This window comes from Sorex fumeus, unplaced genomic scaffold, assembly GCF_029834395.1.
Source record: "Sorex fumeus unplaced genomic scaffold, SorFum_2.1 ptg000098l, whole genome shotgun sequence".
Lineage (NCBI taxonomy): Eukaryota > Metazoa > Chordata > Mammalia > Eulipotyphla > Soricidae > Sorex > Sorex fumeus.
This window is the reverse complement of record NW_026606155.1, coordinates 73,645,425-73,666,353: the sequence shown is the minus strand read 5'-3', so window position 1 is coordinate 73,666,353 and position 20,929 is coordinate 73,645,425. Positions and strand designations below refer to the sequence as shown.

At 41.7% G+C, this 20,929-nt stretch overlaps 1 gene segment (V, D, J or C); it reads left to right on the top strand.

Moving 5' to 3' along the window:
- Window positions 1-328: 328 nt before the first annotated feature.
- LOC130041670 (T cell receptor alpha variable 13-1-like) lies at window positions 329-878 on the top strand. The segment is given in 2 exon segments: window positions 329-380; window positions 526-878. Coding segments are annotated over 2 exon segments (405 nt in total).
- The last annotated feature ends 20,051 nt before the right edge of the window (window positions 879-20,929 follow it).

The window sequence follows — 20,929 nt, the reverse complement described above, 5'->3', positions numbered from 1 at the left end:
CGCACGCGCGCGCGCGCGAACACACACACACACAGACACACACACACACACACACACACACACACACACACTACAATACGCACGGCTGCTGCAAGTTCAGTAGTCGCGGATGTGACCACAAGATGGCAGTGCACCTCTGTGGTGAAGGACGTGGGAGGGCTACCTTCAGGGGCTTCTGTAAGAATGGGCTGTGGCAGAAACACTCTCTTATTGGTTGAGTAGCTCACGCTAGAGAAACTCGAGTTAGAAAAAGGATTAACTAGACATTGGAAGCAACTTCGTCTCCTGACAATTGCAGGTTCACACTTGGTCTTTGAAGGGAGGAGCAATGAAGCCGTCCATTGGAGCCGTTTTCATGTTCTTGTGGCTGCAGATGGGCTGTGAGTTGAGACACTGGGGCAAAGAGCATTAGCAGCCAAAGAAGACATGGATTTTATTCAGGTTTCCTTTAGGTCTACTGATGAAAAATAAGTTCTGGTGTGTAAAAATCTTTCTTCACTGTGTTGCTTTTTCCTTTCTTGTTAGGTGTCAGTGGAGGAGAGAGTGTGAAGCAGCATCCGTCCACCCTGAGTGTCCAGCAGGGAAGCAAGGCTGTTATCAATTGTACTTATTCAGACAGTGCCTCAGAGTACTTCCCCTGGTATAAGAAAGAACCTGGGAAAAGTCTCCAGCTGATAATATACATTCGTTCAACAAAGACACAAGACCAAGACAAAAGATACACGGTTTTACTGAATAAGAATGAGAAACATCTTGCCCTGCACATCGCAGACACCCAGCCTGAAGACTCAGCTGTCTACTTCTGTGCAGCGAGTGCACATTGCTTCCCAGGCACCTGCAACCTGTGCAGAAACCTTTGTTTGGAGCGGGGAGGGTAGTGCCCCTTTCTTTAGCATAGATATTCAAGTGTAATATTTGTCATGCTTATCTGCAATGGAAGCGAATACATCAAACATTAAATTATAAAATAAATTAAATTTATGGTGATCTCAAAAGAGTTAAAAATTTGTTCAATGGGGCCAGAGGTATAGTACTGCAGGTAGGGCACATGCCTTGCATGCACCTGATCAGGGTTCTATTCCCAGAACGCCATTTTATCTGAGCATCAGGAGTGATCCCTAAGCAGAGTCAGGATTAAGTGTGTGATCCATGCTGTTGTTGGATTTTAGGTTGTTTCCATTTCTTGTATATGTACTAAGCACTACAATAGGCATAGTTGTGTATATATATCTGTTTTCTAGCATAAAGTAAAGGTAAAGGCCCTCCCGTTGATCGTCGATTTGCTCGAGCGGGCCCAGTAACGTCTCCATTGGAGACTTTGTTGTTACTGTGTCTGGCATATCAAATACTCTCGGTAGCTTGCCGGGCTCTCCGAGAGGGGCCGAGGAATCGAACTTGGGTCGGCCATGTTGGCTGCGTGCAAGGAAGATGCCCTACCCACTGTGCTATCGCTCCAGCCCTTTCTAGCACAGCGGTAGGGCATTTGCCTTGCATGCAGCCAACATGACCGACCCGAGTTCGATTCCTCTGCCCCTCTCGAAGAGCCCGGCAAGCTACCGAGAGTATCTCGCCCGCACGGCAGAGCCTGGCAAGCTCCCCATGACGTATTCGATATGCCAGACACAGTAACAACAAAGTCTCCAATGGAGATGTTACTGGGCCCGCCCGAGCAAATCGATAATCAACGGGAGGGCCTTTACCTTTACCTCTTCTAGCATAATTTTGAAGAAATTTCTGACAAAGTGATTTGAAAGGTGCAGTAGGAAGGAAAGAATGCGGGAACTTCAGCAGTATATGAGATGGATCTCACTTATGTTCCATCTGGGAAACTATTCACCCTTGACCTGGCTTCATAAAGCTACTTGTTCTGAGTCTGTGGAAAGTGAATGCCAAGAAATGAACAGTGGTAAGCTTCCATTAATGTGTCTAGGTAAAGTCGTTTAGAAGACTTGAGAGAAAGCTCTGTCTTCATCTAAACTTTATCTTGAGGTCTAGCAGATGTGTTTCTGTTTTCTTTTGTTCGATTAGGTGAAGAGTTATAAAAAGTGACTTAAGTAGTATGGTATTCATAAACATGGACCACTTTAAGAAAGTGTGTCCTGGGAACATTCCTGAAGGAAAAAATTTTTTTAAAAAAATGTTTAAATTGAATCACTGAGATACATAGTTACAAAGCTGTTCATGATCAGGTTTCAGTCATACAATGATCCAACACCCATCCCTCCACCAGTGTCCATTTCCCACCACCGAAGATCCCAGTTCCCACCACTCCAGCCTGTGGCTCTATGGCAGGCACTTTCCTTCTCTCTCTCTCGCTCTCTTCCTTCTTCCGTCCCTCCCTCCCTCTCTCTCTGGATCTCTATCTCTGTGTCTCTGTCTCTCTCTGTCTCTCTCTTTCTCCCTCTCTCTCCTTCTGGGCACTGTGGTCTGTAGCACAGATACTGAGAGATTATCATGTTTGAGGACCACAACTTTTGTCCTGTTTCTAGGTGACCACTTCAGTCTAGGACCATTATCACAAATAAAATTATACAAGTCAACAACAGGCTCTCTCCACTAAAGGCACATGACTGTGGGAACTTAGCTTAGTGTTGGAGAGATTGGTCAGTGGGTTGAGCATTGCTTTGCATGCTTGAGACTCAGTTCTACCCTTGGCACTGCATGGTTTCTGAATACCACAGAAGCAACACATGAACATAACAGAGCTCAAAGTAGGCCCTGGGCACTGCTGGATGTGGCAAAATCAAAATGTAATTATAATGTAGTAAGTTCTTGGTCCTTAAAATGAGATTCAGGAAGTTGGTGGTGGGATGGAAGACTCTGCAATTTTATTCATGGGATAACTTATTTTGTGGTTCCTTGCATTGAGTCTAGAGCCTTAAATGTGGAAAGCAAGTGCTTTACCCCTGAGTTATATTTCAGGCCAGAATCTCTTAGCTGTTATATGAGTAACAGCCAAGTCTTTCACAAATTGAAAAGGAAGGAAAGAAGCCAGTGCTTTAGACTAAAGATACAAATCCAGTTCATTAGCATTACTTCCCCTGCAGAGAAAATTTTCTAGTTAAAATTTAGACAAAAATAGTGACATATTGACAACAAGAGAGAACATTCTTGTGGATACATTACCACTCAGTAGAAGATTAATAGTTGTTTCTGATTCATACTCATATACGAATCACCTTATATTGAAGTAATTATATTTATTTTATTATATTTTATATTTATTTTTATAATTACATTTATTTTAATTTATATTTATTTTATTATTCATTTTTATATTTATATTGTTTTTGTAATTATATTTATTTTTTAATGGTTCAACATTTTATTTTTAATTTTTTAGTTGAATCATCAGGAGGTACACAGTTACAAAGTTGTTCATGATTGGGTTTCAGTCATAGAATGTTCCAACACCCATCTCTTCACCAGTGTACCTTTCCTACCACCAATGTTTCCAGTTTTCCTCCCAATACCACCTTGTCTGCCTCTATGGCAGACATTTTTCTTCTCTCTCTCTCTCTCTCTCTCTCTCTCTCTCTATCTATATATATATATATATATGTATATTTTTCCTTCTGGGCAGTATGGTTTGCAATACAGGTACTGAAAGGTTATCATATCCCATTGCCACTTTGCCACTGTTCAGCACTCAGTTCTTGTCCAGAGTGATCATTTGCAGCTATCATTGCCACGGTGGTCTCTTCCCTGTTTTAACTGTCTCCCTCACCCACCCCCAACCCCTACTACTTGTGGCAAGCTTCTGACCATAAATCAGTCCTCCTGGCCCTGTTTCTACTGACCTTGGGAATTACTTTTTTAAATCCCACAGATAAATGCAATTAGTCTATGTATGTCCCTCTCCCTTTGACTCATTTCACTCAGCATAACACTCTCCATGTCCGTCCATTTATAGGCAAATTTCATGACTTCATTTTCCCTGGTGGTTGCATAGTATTCCATTGTGTAGATGTATTGGGGTAATTTTAAATGAGGGAGAATACAGTACTGATCTCAAGTACATTAATAGACATTCAGTATGTCAGTAATGTGTCTTCCCTTTTCTATTAGTCATTATGTTTGCTTATTGATCATTTTAAAATTCAGAGATATTTAACTCTTGATATGATATATGACATTTTCCTTCCCCCAAAGCTTTAATTAAATAGATAACATTCTTTATGATTGACCTAATTTAGATCTCAGGAAACACTTCATTTCAAGGAATAGTGATTCCTTTGATCATTTTTGCTTTTTATTTAACAAATACTTAGTGAGTATAGAATGTACTTTTATATGTTGGGGCACAGTGCTAGAAAGTGAAGAAGAACTTAGTAATAATTTGTATTCTTATTCATTTCTATGAATTTAAATATCCAAACTCTTTTCCTTATTCCACTGAATTATTGACTGGCCCAAAGTGGATACATGAAATTATAAAGGACTGTAATAAAGTAAATTGCTATCTTCTCAGCTGCAGAAATTGCCTACACTACACTAGGTAGTACAGACTAGATTTCATTTTATTTTTGATTTATTAATTTATTTGCCACTCATGGCGATGCTCAGGGCTTACTCCTGGCTCTGCACTCATGAATTACCCTTGGCAGTGCTTGGGAGACCATGCGGAATGCTGAGGATCAAACCTGGTTGGCCACATGAAAGGCAAACGTTTTATCCACTGTATTATCAAACTAGATGTTAGAAGTTAGAAAAGCTGTTGTTCAGATATCTTAGCACCGTTGGAAGTCTGATATGTGACTTCTAAGAGAAAGTTTGATATGAGGTGTTTGGGAATTCAGAAAACATGCACTCCATTTCACACTCCATCCACCAGGGGGAGGAGCATCTCCCCAAGCAAATATTTCCTGTGTGACAGGGAGGTTTTGATTTCCCTTTTTACTGTGACAACCACATTTCATTATGTTCAGTCTCAAGAACATTGTGTAGGTGACACTCTAGAGATGAACTCTTCTTCAGGCTTAGTGGCTGTGATACTTGTCCTGCTTAGTAAGTAGTAAGCCACCTAAACTGCTAAAATTCTTCTGTTCTGTCAGTTAAGTCATGAACCACAATTTTATCCAACTCTTAATGCCATAAGTGACAGAAAAGATCTTTTCTTTTTCCTCAGGACAAATACGTGGCGACTCAGTGACCCAGATGGAAGGCCGAGTGACCCTCTCAGAAAAGGCTTCGCTGACTATCACCTGCAACTACTCTACCTCAGGCTATCCTACACTCTACTGGTATGTTCAATATCCGGGAGAAGGCCCAAAGGTCCTTCTCAAAGCCGAGAGGGACAAAGTCGTTGGAAAACAGAAAGGTTTTGAAGCCACATACCGCCAAGACTCAAAATCCTTCCACTTGGAGAAAGCCGCAGTGCAAGAGTCAGACTCAGCTGTGTACTACTGTGCCATGAGTGACACAGTGACAGGACCTGCAGGGGGAGCTGAGCACAAACCCTGAGCAGAGCCAGGCTGAGGCTGAGAGTTTCTAACAGTTGAGTGCAGACTGGTGCCAGCACAGTATCTGGTTGATTCATTCAAATGGCTAAAGCTTACGAAGAGAAATAAACCTTGACCACACACGAGTCTTCCTTAATCAAATTGAAGAAGAGAATCTGATACCAATTGTTTATCATCCACTTTCAATATCATTTCAAAGTAATAACAATTAAATAACAATGTAGTCTCTTGCTTACCCATGCAGTCAAAATCATAACCCCAAACTCATAACCCTATAATTTGTTTCAGCCTCTCTGCTGGTCATTAATATGATTTCTAACATTTTTAGATAGCCAGTGTGTGCCAGAGAAGGTTCCATCTATACAATGCCATCCTGACAGATTGCAGAAGAGAAGATTCAAAAGCAAACAAAGGGAGGGAAAGGAATAGAATCTTGGGCAGAGCTAAACAAAAAGAGATGAAAGAGTTATTTGGTTCAATATTTCATCCTTTGGTGAATCAGATGCTGATCATAGAATGAGTCTCATAATAAAGAGGAGGAACCAAACATATAAGAAATTACTTCCACCTAAATCATGGTTAGTGTTTTTAATCTTACTCATGGCCAGTTACATAGATCAGTTGGCTTTCCAACTACTCAAGTAAGAGAAAGCTTTCACTGATCACAAAATATATTGATAGCACTGGTACTTGATCAGAAATTCTTCATAGCAATAAATAGGCTACACTGGCAGATGGAAATCCTATAGATTTCACTAGCAACTGTTTCACAACTTCTCAAAGCAAGGAAACACATAACTGGAATGGAAGGTGTGAGGTTAAGAGAAGGTGGTGTAGTGAAAAGAATGATAAAATCTGGCTCTGCGTGCACTGTTATATTGCTGATCTCCTCAAACATGGTGTAGACTTACTGAATTAATGTTTGTTTATTGACACATACAGAGTACTTTTGTTGCATATGAGAAATACTTTTAGTGGTGAAGAATATGATCTATGTTTTCTGATTCTGGAGAAAAAGACCAAGATTTTATTGGTTTTGGAGTGTATGTTTATTTTGAGCGTTGCTTACTTCTTCCATACAACTGAAAGTTTGTTTTTTTCCTCAGTGATTTTACATAGATATATGTATATATAGTTTACAAAATAGCTTACAAAATATATAGTTTACTACATATAGAATACAAATTAGTTATATATAGTTTACAAATGAGGTTTGATTTTTTGCACACTCACTACATATTATTGAGGCAAATTCAATAAATTTGAAATTTAATTTTGTTTAATCTAATTTTTATTTCCTGGGATTTTTCATATTGAGCATTTTGCACAGATTTGTTGGTCTCTGAATGTCTTATGTGGGGGATTGTCTATTTTGTTCCTCGTCTACTGTTTGTTAATTTAGGGGTCAATTCTGTTGGTGATTCCAGCTATTCTTGTTGCTGGAGGTCATCCTTGGAGGTGCTGCGGATCTACATGATGCTGAAAATTGAACCTGAACTTCCTGCATGTAAGGGATACATGTAGTCTTTGAGGTATCCCCTGACCAGTTAGTATACTTTTTAAAAAATTGTTTTGCTTGTTTTTGAAAATAATTTTATTGGATGATTTTCTTGTATATATGTATATATATATGAGGTCTATATACATTGATTTTCAAGTATTATTCCCTTCCCATGGGGTGATTTTTAGCATTATTAATGTTTGTTTGAATGTATAGAAACCTTTAGTTTCCTTGATTACCACCAGAGTGAGTTCTGATTATAAATCTTCTTTTAAATCTCTATGTACTTATGTACATGTGCTCTGCCCAGAAATGTACAGATAGACATAAATATTGATGGTGGTGTAATTCAGTCTGAGTCAAAAGGTTTGAGAATAGGGATGCTGATAGTGTAAGTCTCAGTCTAAGACTAAAGATCTGAGAACTAATGATCTGAGTCTAAAGATCCGAGTTGTGCCAATGTTTGAACAAAGAATACGATGGATATATCTGCTCACAAGGAAAGAGATTTCCCCATTCTCTCTCTTTGTTCTGTCCAGAGCTTTATTGGATTAGATGTTTGCCCACTTTGGTGAAGGTGATCTTTACCCATTCTATGATTCAAATAACTAATCTATTCCAGCACACCCAGAAAAAATAGTTTGGTCAGCTATCTGTGGTAGTCCACATCACAATGAATTAAATAGATAAAATTAACTACCACAGTTCCTAAAATATTTTAGACAGTGTCCTCTAGGTCCCTTATTAAGTGCCTTTCTAAGATACATTATGCTATTTAACATGCCAGGAATTTGTCAATAAAAACTCCAATCCATATGTGATTATGTAAATTTTGGAGTACTGCTTAAATATGAATATTTAAACTGTGGTGTACCCTATCACAGTTTCCTGTTACATAATTAGCTGACAATTGGGGCTGGAGTGATAGTACAGTGGGTAGGGTACTTGCATGCAACCCACCTGGGCTCAACCATTGACATTCCTTATGGTCCCCTGAGCCCACCAGGAGTAATCCCTGAATGCAGAGTTAGGAGTCAACTCTTGAGCACTGCTGTGTGTGGACCTCAAACTGAATCACCCCCCACCTGTGTGATCACAAAATAAATAATAGACAGCGTCAGTGGCGAAGTGGTCTTTCTCTCCCACTACGTGATTTCAGTGGGCATGAGTTTCTTCCCCACCCAAGCCTGCAGCTTCAACCAACCAACACAGGAAGGAGGAAACAGGGTCAACAGGCTGGTTGGTGATCAGTTCCAGTCTCACTAAGCCCCGCATTCCAGTCTCATACTGCCCCACATTCCTGTCTCCTCCTGTCCCCCATGCTAGTCTCTCCAGGCTCCATCTCACAGCCTTAGTCTCACTCCCAACCTCCAAGCACTGGGGATAGCAACTACACCCAGGTGAGGTAATATAATCAATATATAAAAGTTCTTCCTTCCAGGTAAGCTCTTCTAAGATAAGATGAAGATTTCCTGCAGCCAGGAGTTCAATCAAATGTGAAATACCGCCTAGGGGTGTGTTTACCCTTTCCTTAGTCCAATAATCATCTTAGACTTACTTACTTCTAAATAATCTTTCTATACATTTTGTGTGGACAAAGTAAGAGATAGTTAAGTTTGTAGGGTGACTCTCCTGGAGACATCTCGCTATAGATCCCAGACTACAGTGCTCAAGCCAGAACAGTTTTTCCTAACCCTAAGAGGGTCCTAATCCAGTTGTTACTCTTTGGATCATGACAGAATTTGTCCATGATCATACTTGTAACTTAGAGTTAAGTATTATGACTCTTGGACTGGCCCATTTCAATGCCAGGGTAGCTCACAGTTTGCCCTGGCCCCATCCAGTCCCTCTCTGGAACCCTGTTTTGGGGTGGTAGGAACTAAAGGCAACTGAGCCTTAAGTAGAGAAAATAGATGCCCAGGAGTGAATATATTTGGAGTCAATTAACTTCCAAGTTGCAAAAAACAGAGCATTAACTGTCTTCCTGTGTCTATACGAAAAGGACATTGCTCTGAAGTAAACTACGCAAAGGACGTAGTGGAGAAGAGGAAAGCAATATTTCACTTACAAATACAAGTCAACAGAGTCTGATTTGGAGATTAAGGTGATTGACCAGTTGGGAAAGAGATCACAGAGAAGAGGTTAAAGGTAAACACAGAGGAATGGGAGTGCCTCTGGAGCACTGTGATGGGTTTACCCAATAAACCTAAGCTCCCTACAGCCAGTTATTCTACACCCACCCAAAACAACAACAACAATTAGCTGACAATTTAGGGAATTTGCTTTGTTGATTAGGGCAACCTACTTTCCTAGAAGTTGAAGTTAATTTTAACTTGCATAAGTAAATGATATCTAATGATCTGTGTTAAAATTTTTTAATGTAAATTACACAGCCTAGCACTTTGGTCCATGCATCCCCAATTGGTAAATGATGCATAGTTAATGTGAAAAATTTGTAGGTGATTATTGCTGAAAATATGCCATTTAACTGCAGTCCATTCTAATTAGCTATTTCATGACTTTTTTAGAGTTTAAAATTTATTGAACATATTGAACACGTCACAGGTAGCTTGCCAGGGATTGCCGTGACAGCGGAATACTCTCGGTAGCTTGCTGGGATCTCCCAGAGTGGTGGAGGAATCGAACCCGGGTCGGCCATGTGCGAGGCAATTGCCCTACCCACTGTGCTATTGCTCTGGCCCCTCATTTGGTAGCATAAAGACAATTGCACTATTTTATTACTAGCATCTAATACACAATGCATTCTTTAAAATTTCAAATGCTTTAGCACATTAAGGAAGCTGTAAAACAATTAGTCTTTCATACAGAATAACAAAAGAAACAAATGCTCTTACTTAATAAATAAACTAAAACATATATACAAAAAAACATTGTAATAACAATGTTTAAGATATTTTATTTGTATAGTCATGTTACAAATTTATTTTTATTACATATTTCACATAACTACACTTGATCTTAGCCAAAAGGCCGAAAAGCCATCAGAGTCTCCTGCCCCCGCTCCTGGCCGTCCTCATCGGGGCCCCTTGGAGGGGGGGCGGGTTGAGTCTCCCTCCCCCCTCCCGCCTCGAGCAGAGCCCCAGCAGCTGAGGACCTCTGGAGCCAGCCACCGCCATGCTGGGACCACTCTCCACACGTCTGGATGGGTCTCATGCATGAAAGATCTGGCAGAGGAACCCAGTCATGCAGGTCCCGGGGCTGAGAACTCCAAGCCTGCTCGGATTGGGACTGGAACTTCTCCACCCAGATCCCCATCTTCCAGTAGGTCGGCGTCACACCCACCAGCTGTCGCCAGCGCCAGGTTGGTCTCATCAATGGCCAAGATGCAGAGACTATAAAACCCAGCTCCCGGAAGTGCACGGCCGCATTTACGGCCGCGCGACATCTTATCTTATTTTTCCTTTGGAGAATCTGGCAGGCTACCAAAAGTATCCTGCCCACACGGCAGAGTCTGGCAAGCTTCCCGTGTCCTACTCAATATGCCAAATGCCAGTAGCAATGATGGGTCTCATTCTCCTAATCCTGAAAGAACATTGAAATGGCTCTTTTAAAATCTCAGGGCTAGGAAGAAGGAGACGTTACTGGTACTCGAGGAAATCGATGAACAACAGAATGATCATGATCGTGATCGTGATTTCGCATAACAAGATATTAAATTTGATCCTCTTAGAAATGTGAAATTCATTAACAAGAAAATTGAAGTCCGTTCTACCCCTATTCATCTTTTCACACTAATTTCTCTCTCCTTTTCCTTCTTCCTTCCTTCCTTCCTTCCTTCCTTCCTTCCTTCCCTTTTTTTTTCTTTTTGGGTCACACCCAGCAATGTTCAGGGGTTACTCCTGGCTCTACACTCAGGAATTACTCCTAGCGGTGCTTAAGGGACCATATCCTACCACCAACCCTACCACCATAACACCTTTCCATCACAATATTTGAGATGTTCCCATCCCTATCCCTTACCCTTTCCCTAAAACAGAACCAAAATAATTCATTTCGTATTGTTTGTTATGAATAAATCACTAAAAATGATCCAAGAAATTTTCCTTAGAGGAAAGTGTGGGAAGATTGTTGTATTCACCCATGGGACATTAAGCCCTTCTATAAGAGGGCTTGTTGAAGGTTAAATCTTGTGTGCCCATATATATTATATAGGTTAAAGGTTAAATCTTGTGTGCCTATATATGTTATATAGGCATATATATCTATAAAAATATATTTTCCTCTACAATTGGTTGCATTCTACTTCAAACCCTGTGAGTTAAAATAATGTGTGGGTGCTCTGACAACTCACGTGCACTGGTGGCTAAGAGCCACCTCCCATCTTCCCCAGGCATTTCCAGCAGAGAGAGAGAGATGGGGAACACAGCCTGATGGTGAAAATGACCGTTTAGTGCAGAGCTGCTAGCATTCTTAGAGAACACCTGAAGGGGCCAGAGGTGTAAGACTGTGTAACCGTAACTGTGTGATTTACTGAGGTAAAGCATTCCACCAGAGGCAATAGTCTGGGGAAGATAAACTCCAGGAGACTCTCTGTTTCCAAGAGATATCTATATTGCTTCTCTTTTTTCCTCTAGTCATATGTATATATCAAATTTAAGTCAGACAATTAGTCAAACAATTAATTCTACATCTTACCAATACTTGCAGTCATTTGGATAAACAGTAAGAGATAAAGATTCCAAAACTTAGTGTTCTGGGCTCTGAGAGCAAGCAAGGCTTTTTCTGTAAATCTCAGACTAAGACCTCAGACAAGTTCAGCTTGTCCTTCCCCATGGAAGTCCTGTCATAACAGCTGACATCAGGACCAGGCATTTATGCTTTCTAAACATTATGGTGCCGGGGTAGCTTTGTCATTCGCCTCAGGTCCATCCCAGTTCCATGGTGGGACCTCCCTTCTGGGGTGTTAGGAACTATAGAAACCGAAGCCTGAGTCAAGTAACTTTAACAGATGCCCAGGAGTAGGTATATTTCAGAGTCAATCTGATGTCGGTGGGTGACTTATGTGAAGTGGGGAGGAGAAAGACGGTCACTTTCTCCCCACCTGCCTCTGCCACCCAGGACCCAGGGTTACTGGGTTCTTGTCTCGCCTCGAAGAAAGGAATTTCAGGAGTAGACAAGCAGTGAAATAAATAGATTTTATTTGGAGGATTTTTAAGGTGTGGAGAGGGAAAGAATGAAAGAGAGTAACGTACTCAAGAGAGAACACGGGCTTCTCCAAGGGCGGAGAGAGCCCCTACACACATCCTACTAGCATTAGATACAAAAGCATGAAAAGTACACATTTCAAGAGGGGAGTTGCTGATGACACATGTGCTTGGGCACCACGTGAGCACAAGCAGCACATGGGCTCGGGCAGCATATGCGCGCCCTTCCTTTGTTCAAGGTGGCCTTTATAGGATTTCTCCAACTTTCCCCCACGTGGGGCTTCTTCCCAGGTAAAAGTTCATTGCTAAGGAGGTTACCAGGGAGGATGGGAGTGGTGATGGTCTTCTTTGGGCTGGATCACATTTTAATCAGATTAAGGGTTGAGGGTTTGAGGAACTTCACAGGGAGGGGGCCTATATCCTCAGGGTCTGCCAATGGTCTTATCAGGTCTTTGTTTTCTGTATCTACAAGGTGGGTCAGTCCTGGAATTCTTCTTCCATGAAATTTTGTTAATCCAAGTTTCATTGTAAAGGGCCTTTCCCTATCTACCTGCCTACATCATATCTCCCTCTAGAGATTTCACCACCTTAAATCTTCAAGGGGAAAATGATCAGTGGTCCATCTTCTGAAGCTGCTTCATGGTGACAGAGGGGCGCAGATCCTGCCTGTGCAAGGGGGAAATCTCACACTACCTTAGTTTATAATGGGCCCCAGGCAATGAATTGGTACACTGATATCTAGTATTATATTCCCTTTTTGCTCAAGGCCCTCCCGTTGATCGTCGATTTGCTCGAGCGGGCCCAGTAACGTCTCCATTGGAGACTTTGTTGTTACTGTGTCTGGCATATCGAATACTCTCGGTAGCTTGCCGGGCTCTCCGAGAGGGGCGGAGGAATCGAACTCGGGTAGGCCATGTTGGCCGCTTGTAAGGCGAACGCCCTACCCGCTGTGCTATCGCTCCAGCCCCATTCCCTTTTTATTATTCTTAAAACCTACCTACCAGAACTCCAAAAAAAAATTGTGAACTTATCTTGTAGCTTGATTGTGAAATCAAACAGCACAAAGTGAGATTTTCTAAATTATTTTTCCATATAAATTTCTATAAAATATCATTTTAAAAATTTACTTGTTTATTTTGGTTTTGGGGTCACACTCGGCGATGCACAGGGGGTGATGCACAGGGATTACTCCTGGATCTGCACTCAGGAATTCGAGGCTGAGTTCGAGGAACCATATCAGAAGGGAATAGAACCTGTGTTGGCCGCATGCAAGGCCAAACACCCTACCCTCTGTGCTATCACTGCAGCCCTAAAATAACATTTTAAAGGTAGAACCGGATTTATTTATTTTGATCTTACTTTTTAAAAAAATCAGGAATTTTGTTGCCCAACTATGTGTTTTCAAAAGGCTGGTGGCACTCTATCTCTCTTGCTGCCTCCATTCAGTGGTCTCAGGCTGCTTCCCCCACCCCGAGAAGGTCGATGGCAATGGGCAGGCAAAGGAAGGAAAGGAAGGCCAGGATGGTCAGGATGGTCGGTATCAATTGTAGTTTATTCCAATCTCCACTCCCCTTCTGCTTCTCTTTTTTCTAGCCCGAGCCCCCTTTCATTTTCCTTCTTGCTACCCCCTCAATCTCCTTCTGGCCTCTGGATCTGACTCTGCCCACTCTGCTCTTGTAGTCTTAGTTTATATAGCAATCACATAGGGTGGTGACAAAAAAAGTGGGCTGAACATTAACAAATCAACAAAGAGAGGTAAGACCACTCCTTCAGGAGATTAACTCAAGGATAAAATCTCATCTAAAGAGATTACTCCAGATTACTAGGAGATCTGCTCAAGGGTGGGATTCTAACGAAAGGGTGTGTTCTTTCCTCAGCTAGTAATCCACTTAAATAGTTGTAGTAAATCTACTTCTAATATTTCGATCAATGTCATTCTGTATGAGCACAGTAAGAGATATAAACTTAGAGTTTGGTTCTTCCTAAGGACAGCATTTGTCCGTTATCATGCCCTCAACTTATAGTTGAGAATCGTGGCACTTTGGCCTGGCCCACTTCAATGCCAGGGTAGCTCACAGCTTGCCCTCGGTCCATTCAGTCCCTTATCGGGACACTGCTTTTGAGGTGCTAGGAACTAAGGGCAACTGAGTCAAGAAAGCAGATGCCCAGGAGTAAATATTATTCGGAGTCAATCAACTCCCAAGTTACAAAGCATAATATTGTCTTAATGTGTCCATACAGAAAGGACATTGCTTTAAGGTAAACTATTCAAAAGATGTAACTTACAGTACAAGTTCAGTGTCCTTAGAAGGATCTGATTTTACAAGTTAACAGAATCTGATTAAGGAAAAAGGTGATTAACTGATTGGGGAGACAGCATAGAAAAGAGTTTACAGATAAACACAGAGCAATGGGAGTGACTCAGGAGCACTGTGATGGGTGCAACCCAATAAACCTAAGCTCCCTGTGGGAAGGGAGAAAGGACAAACCAATGTTATCTTACACCTAACCAAATTCATTTCTTTCTTTAGGAAAAAAGAGGTTGTGGTTTTTGAATTTGAAATTGTTTTTTATTGATGCTCTCATCCCACTAGGGGGCATTCTAAGCTATAAAAGAAACAGATGAATTGTTCAGAGAGGAGACCAGGAAAAAAAAAATGTGGCTCAATCAAATTATAGACAGCAAAAGCCAGGTGAGAGGAAACCAGTGTATCAGGTTTTCAAATCTGCCATTACAATGTAAACTGCAGAACACTGGAGCCATACTTCTATAAATTCATAATGAGGCTGAATCTCTGAGCAGAGGTTCAGGAATAGGAATATTACCAGGCATTGAGTATAAGTCAACGGAGAAGAGGAAGAAGGGGTAGGAGAGGCAGATTATAAATAGAAAGAGAGGGAAAGAACAATATTTAGCTTTTCAGGCACTGTGTGAGTGGTGTGAGTGAAGATTGCAGAGCAGATTGGGTTGAAATTGTCAGAATTTTAGTTTATTCTGAAAATAAGGTGTACAAAGTCATTGGGAAAATGCTCCTGCCAGATGACAGTTCTTATGCCCTGAGTTTTTCCCAATCTCCTGATTTCAAGAAAATGTACTAACCTCTTTAACTCATAATGAAATATACAAGAGTTTCCCTACATAAGAATTTTTTTAAACTGAATTTTAAATTATATGCCCAAATAAGCTAATTTATAAATGAGGTTCCTCTGTTTCTCTTGGGGCTCCCGTTAAACTAATGGAAACCATCTTCTCCTCTCCCAGCCTCCCCCCACCATCCAGTCAAACATCATCTTCTCTTCCTAAAGGTGAATTTCAAGGAAAAAAAATCATCGTAACTTCATATACTGGAAAGAGTTCCCTTACCCTCTGCTCAGTTTGCACCCACAGTTCATAACTAATTACTGGCAGGTCTCTGGATTCAGGGGGTGGAGTTTCCTGTCAGGTGAATGACAGCTCAGATAGGGCTGGTTGTCAGTGATGCAGGGAACCCGGCATGATTCTAAGAACATTTGCCTGGGCCTGTGTATTGAAACTTTTTAGAGCAGCGTGCAAGTCACCCCAGCACCAGGACAAGTATGACACGCTGGCATGCTTTGCTGGTTCTCTTGTGGGTCCACTTTTGCTGTGAGTTGAGGAGCCCCAGAGTGCTGGGGGAGTGTTCGCCGCCAAGAGTGAGGAAGAGGAGAGGGGGGACACGCAGGGAACTCTTGCAGAGTCCTATATCCTCATGTGCATTTCTGGGATATTTTTGAGGTTCAGAAGCTGCATCAAGGTCACTCCAGTGACTTCATATGTGTTTTTCTCTTTCTAAGCAGCGGTGAGAGGGATGAAGGTGGAGCAAACTCCTTCCTCCCTGAGTCTCCAGGAGGGAACCAGCTCTACTCTGAGATGTAACTTTTCTACATCAGTGAAAAACGTGCAGTGGTTCCGACAGAATCCCGGGGGAGGCCTCATCAGTCTCCTTTACATCGCTTCAGAGGCGAAGGAGAGTGGAAGGTTAAGAGCCACAGTGAATTTTCAGGAGCGGTTCAGCACCCTAAACATCGCGGCCTCCCAGCTGCAGGACTCAGCCATCTACTTCTGTGCGGTGGAGCACAGTGCTCCCAGGTGAGCTGCAGCCTGAGCCCAAACTGCAGCTGAGCCGGCAGCCTCACCCTTCACGGGGCAGAATCCTCAAAGTAGTTTCTGCACAGGAAGTTGGGGTAACTTGGGACGCTTCAGGGTCTTATCTGGGTGGCAGTAAACTTTATTGATAAATTGTTACACATTAAAAGTATGTGTTTTTTACTAAAGTGTATCAAGGTGTTGAAAGGAACTAAGAGAAGGAGGGCCCTTTTCATGGGAAGTTATGAATATTTGAAGAGGAGATCTCTGATGGAAGTTGCCGTGCTGGAACATTGCACGTATGAAACCATGTCATTAACGGTATTGCAAAACTCCACGCCTAACATCAAAGAAGGAAGAATATCCAAGATCAAAACAGAAAAGAAATATTTCAATGAACCAATTATTAATACAAAAGGCAATTTAAAATTATTTTTCCTTGTAACTAAGGATAGTGTGCATCAAAAAGCATTCTGAATTACATATAGAGTGTCACATTTAGTTTTTTAAAACACAAGTCCCAGCAAATGTTATGGAAGCATTAGAACGGTAGCGCATCTATATGCATTTAAAATTCAGTGCAGAGTCATAGGAACTTGGAAAAAGAGCTAAATAAAACATAGAAAAATTGTCTTACTAGGGACATCAACGCTCACTAGGTTTAACAAAATTCATATGACTTATTTATCAGTTTTACGCTAATGGAGCATCATGTAGAATGATCTTTTATCAGTTAAAATGTAACTTTGAATTTAAAAATGAAAAAATAAAGAATTGAGCAGGAGAGGTAGTACAGGAGACAAAGCTCTTGCCTTTCATTGACTAGCTGTGATTTGAATCCTGATACACCTACTGTCCCTTGAGCACTGTTAGGAGTGCTCCCTGGTCACAGAACCAAAATAAGCCCTGAGCACTGCCAGGTATGGACCCACAAACCAAAAAATGTGAAGTACAACAACAACAACAAACCTTCAAAATTGATTTGGATCTTGTGCTTATGTATAGTACCTGACATTTTTATTTATTTATTTTTTAAAATTTTTATTAGTGAAACTTCAGGTGTTCAGGTCTGAAGTTTCACTAATAAAAATTTAGTGAAATAAAAATTTACTGAACACCTGAAGAACCTGCCGTCAGTACTCATCAATACACTGGCTCGGCTCTTCACATGCTACCTGGCTGAATGCAAGGTTCCGTCCCAGTGGAAAACCAGCAGGACCGTACTACTGTTCAAGAAGGGAGACATCCATGACATTGGCAACTATCGCCCGATCTGCCTATTGTCTGTCATCTACAAGTTGTTCACTCGAGTCATCCTAAATAGAATTGGCAGAACACTAGATGAAGGACAACCATGCGAGCAAGCCGGGTTCCGCAAAGGATTCAGCACCATCGACCACATCCACACGATAACCAAACTCATTGAGGTTTCTCGGGAGTTCAAGATGCTGCTCTGTCTAACGTTCATTACTTTAAAGAAGGCCTTTGATTCTGTTGAGACGGAAGCGGTCATTGAAGCCCTAGCCAATCAGGGCATTCAAGCCCAATACACCAGGATCCTCCGTGAGCTGTATTGCGGATTCACTACCAAGATCTCACAATTCTACAAAGAAGTGATCATTGATGTCAAGAGAGGGGTGCGGCAGGGTGATACCATTTCACCAAAACTCTTCAGTGCCACCCTCGAGAACATCATGCGACGACTGGAATGGGAAGGAATGGGAGTGAAGATAGATGGTCGGCAACTACACCACCTCCACTTTGCTGATGACATTGTTTTAATAACACCAAACATCAGCCAAGCGGCACAAATGCTGGCCGACTTTGACCGTGAGTGTGGAAAGGTAGGACTACAGCTGAATCTTACGAAGACAATGTTTATGAGAAACAGCCTCGTTCCTGATGCCCCATTCGCTCTTAACGGAACGACCATCTCCGAATGCAACAGCTATGTGTACCTAGGTCAACATGAAGTCAACATGACAAATGACCTGGCACCCGAGCTGCGCAGGAGGAAGAGAGCGGCTTGGAATGCCTTCAAGAACGTCGGAGAAAAAGCTAAGAGGACGAAGAACCTCCGGCTCCAGGCACATCTCTTTGATTCCACTGTTCTTCCTGCATTAACATATGCCTCAGAGACCTGGGCCCTACGCAAACAGGATGAGAACGCTATTCAGGTCTCCCAAAGAAGAATAGAAAGAGCTATGCTTGGAATATCACGTTTCACTCAAATGAGAAAAAGAATCTGGAGTTCCGACATCTGTCGACGGTCAAGAATCAGGGACGCTGTCTCGTTTGCCAAGGTGTCAAAAATCAGATGGGCTGGTCACGAAATGAGATTTAAAGATGACCACTGGACTAGAGCTATTACCGACTGGATTCCACGGGATGTCAAAAGACCGCGTGGCCGCCCACCTACCAGATGGTCAGACTTCTTCATCAAGATCATGAACGATCGGTTTGAGGCTCTTCATGTTCCCAGAGCGAACAATGCCATTGGGCTACACTAGCACACGACAGGGACAAATGGAGACGTTACTGGCTCCCACTCGAGCAAATCGACGGCTAATGGGAAGTTAAGTGATTAAGTGATTAGTGAAACACCACGAGTACAGTTGTAGACTTACAAATTTTTGTGCTAGGGTTTCAGTTATACAATGATCAAGTACCCATCCCTCCACCAGTGCCATTCTCCACCACCACTGATCCCAGTATCCCTCCTATCCCCCATCCTCCCACCCCACCCTGCCTCTGTGGCAGGGCATTCCACCTTCTTCTCTCTCTCCTTTTGGGTGCTGTGTTTTGCAAAAGAGGCATTAAGTGGCAATCATGTTAGATCTAAACTCTACTCTCAGCACGCATCTCCCAACATGGGAAGATCCTCCCAACACCCTTTATTTGGTGCTTCCTTCTCTATCTGAGCTGCCTTGTCCCTCAGCATGTGTGGCTGCCCTCCAAGCAATGGAGTAAACCTCCTGGTACTTAAAACCTGGTACTCTGCTATTCTTGGGTGTTAGTCTCTTGTTTTGTTACTTTATGTTCCCCAAATGAATGCAATCTTTCTCTGTCTGTCCCTCTTTCTGACTCATTGTGCTTAGCATGATACTTTCCATGTAGTACTATTTGTATGTAAATTTCATGACTTCATCTTTTCTAACAGCTACATAGTACTCCATTGTGTAGATGTACCAAAATTTCTTTAACCAGTCATCTGTTCTTGGGCATTCAGGTTTTTTCCAGATTCTAGCTATTGTAAAGAGTGCTGCAATGAACAAAAAACGTGCAGACGTCACTTCGACTATACTTTTTTCCTCTCTGGGTTATATTCCCAGGAGTTGTATTGCTGGATCAAATGGGAGCTCAATTTCTAATTTTTTGAGAATCGTCCATACTGTTTTCCAAAAGGGCTAAACCAGTCGGCATTCCCACCAATAGTGAAGGAGGGTCCCTTTCTTGCCACATCCATGCCAACACTGGTTGCTTTTGTTCTTTTGGATGTGGGCCAGTCTCTGTGATGTGAGATGATATCTCATTGTTGCTTTGATATGCATCTCCCTGATGGTTAATGATGCATATGCCTTTTTGCCATTTGGATTTCTTCTTTGAGAAAGTTTCTGTTCAATGCATCACCCCATTTTTTGAGGGGGTTGGATGTTTTTGTCTTGTGGAGTTCAACCAGGGCTTTGTATATCCTTGATATAAATCTCTTGTCTTTATTGGGTGACTATCCTTTCCCATTCTGTAGACTGTCTTTGTATTTTGGTCACTGTTTCTTTTGAGGTGCAGAAGCTTCTTAGTTTAAGATAGTCCCATTTGTATATCTCTGTTTTCACTTGCTTAGCCAGTGGTGTGTCATCTTTAAAGATACTGTTAGCTTCAATGAATTTCAGGAGTGTTTGCTCCATTTCTTTGCCAACTTTGTCTTCAATGTACCTTATGGATTCCGGTCTGATGTTGAGGTCTTTAATCCATTTTGATCTTCTTTTGTACATGGTGTTAGGTAGAAATCGGAGTTCACTTTTTTGCATGTAGCCGTCCAGTTTTGCCAACACAATTTGTGAGAGGCTTTTCTTCATCCACTTCATACTTCTTCCCCCCTTATCAATGATTAGATGTTGAGGGGAAATGTCAGTATATTCAACTCTGTTCCATTGGTGCAGCTCTGCATTTGTTCCAGTATCTTACTATTTTGATTATTACTTCTTTGTAGTAGAGTTTGAAGTTAGGGAGGTTGATTCCTCCCATTTTCTTTTTCCCAAGAATTGCTTTAGCTATTTGTAGGAGCTATTGCTTTAGCTATTCATAGGAGCATATGAATTTCAGGAGTGTTTGCTCCATTTCTTTGAAGAATGTCATGGGTATTGTCATAGGGATTGCATTGAATTTGTACAATGCTTTGGGGAGTATTGCCATTTTGACAATGTTAATTCTCCTGATCCATGAGCAGAGGATATCTTTCCATTTCCTTGTGTCCTCTTTAATTTCCTGAAGTAGCGTTTTGTGGTTTTCTTTGTACGGGTCTTTTACTTCCTTAGTTAAGCTGATTCCTAGGTACTTGATTTTCTGGGGCACAATTGTGAACAGGATTGTTTTTTTATGTCACTTTCTACTCTCTCATTATTCGCGTATAGGAAAGCCATGGACTTTTGGGTATTGATTTTATAGCCTGCAACGTTACTATACAAGTCTATTGTTT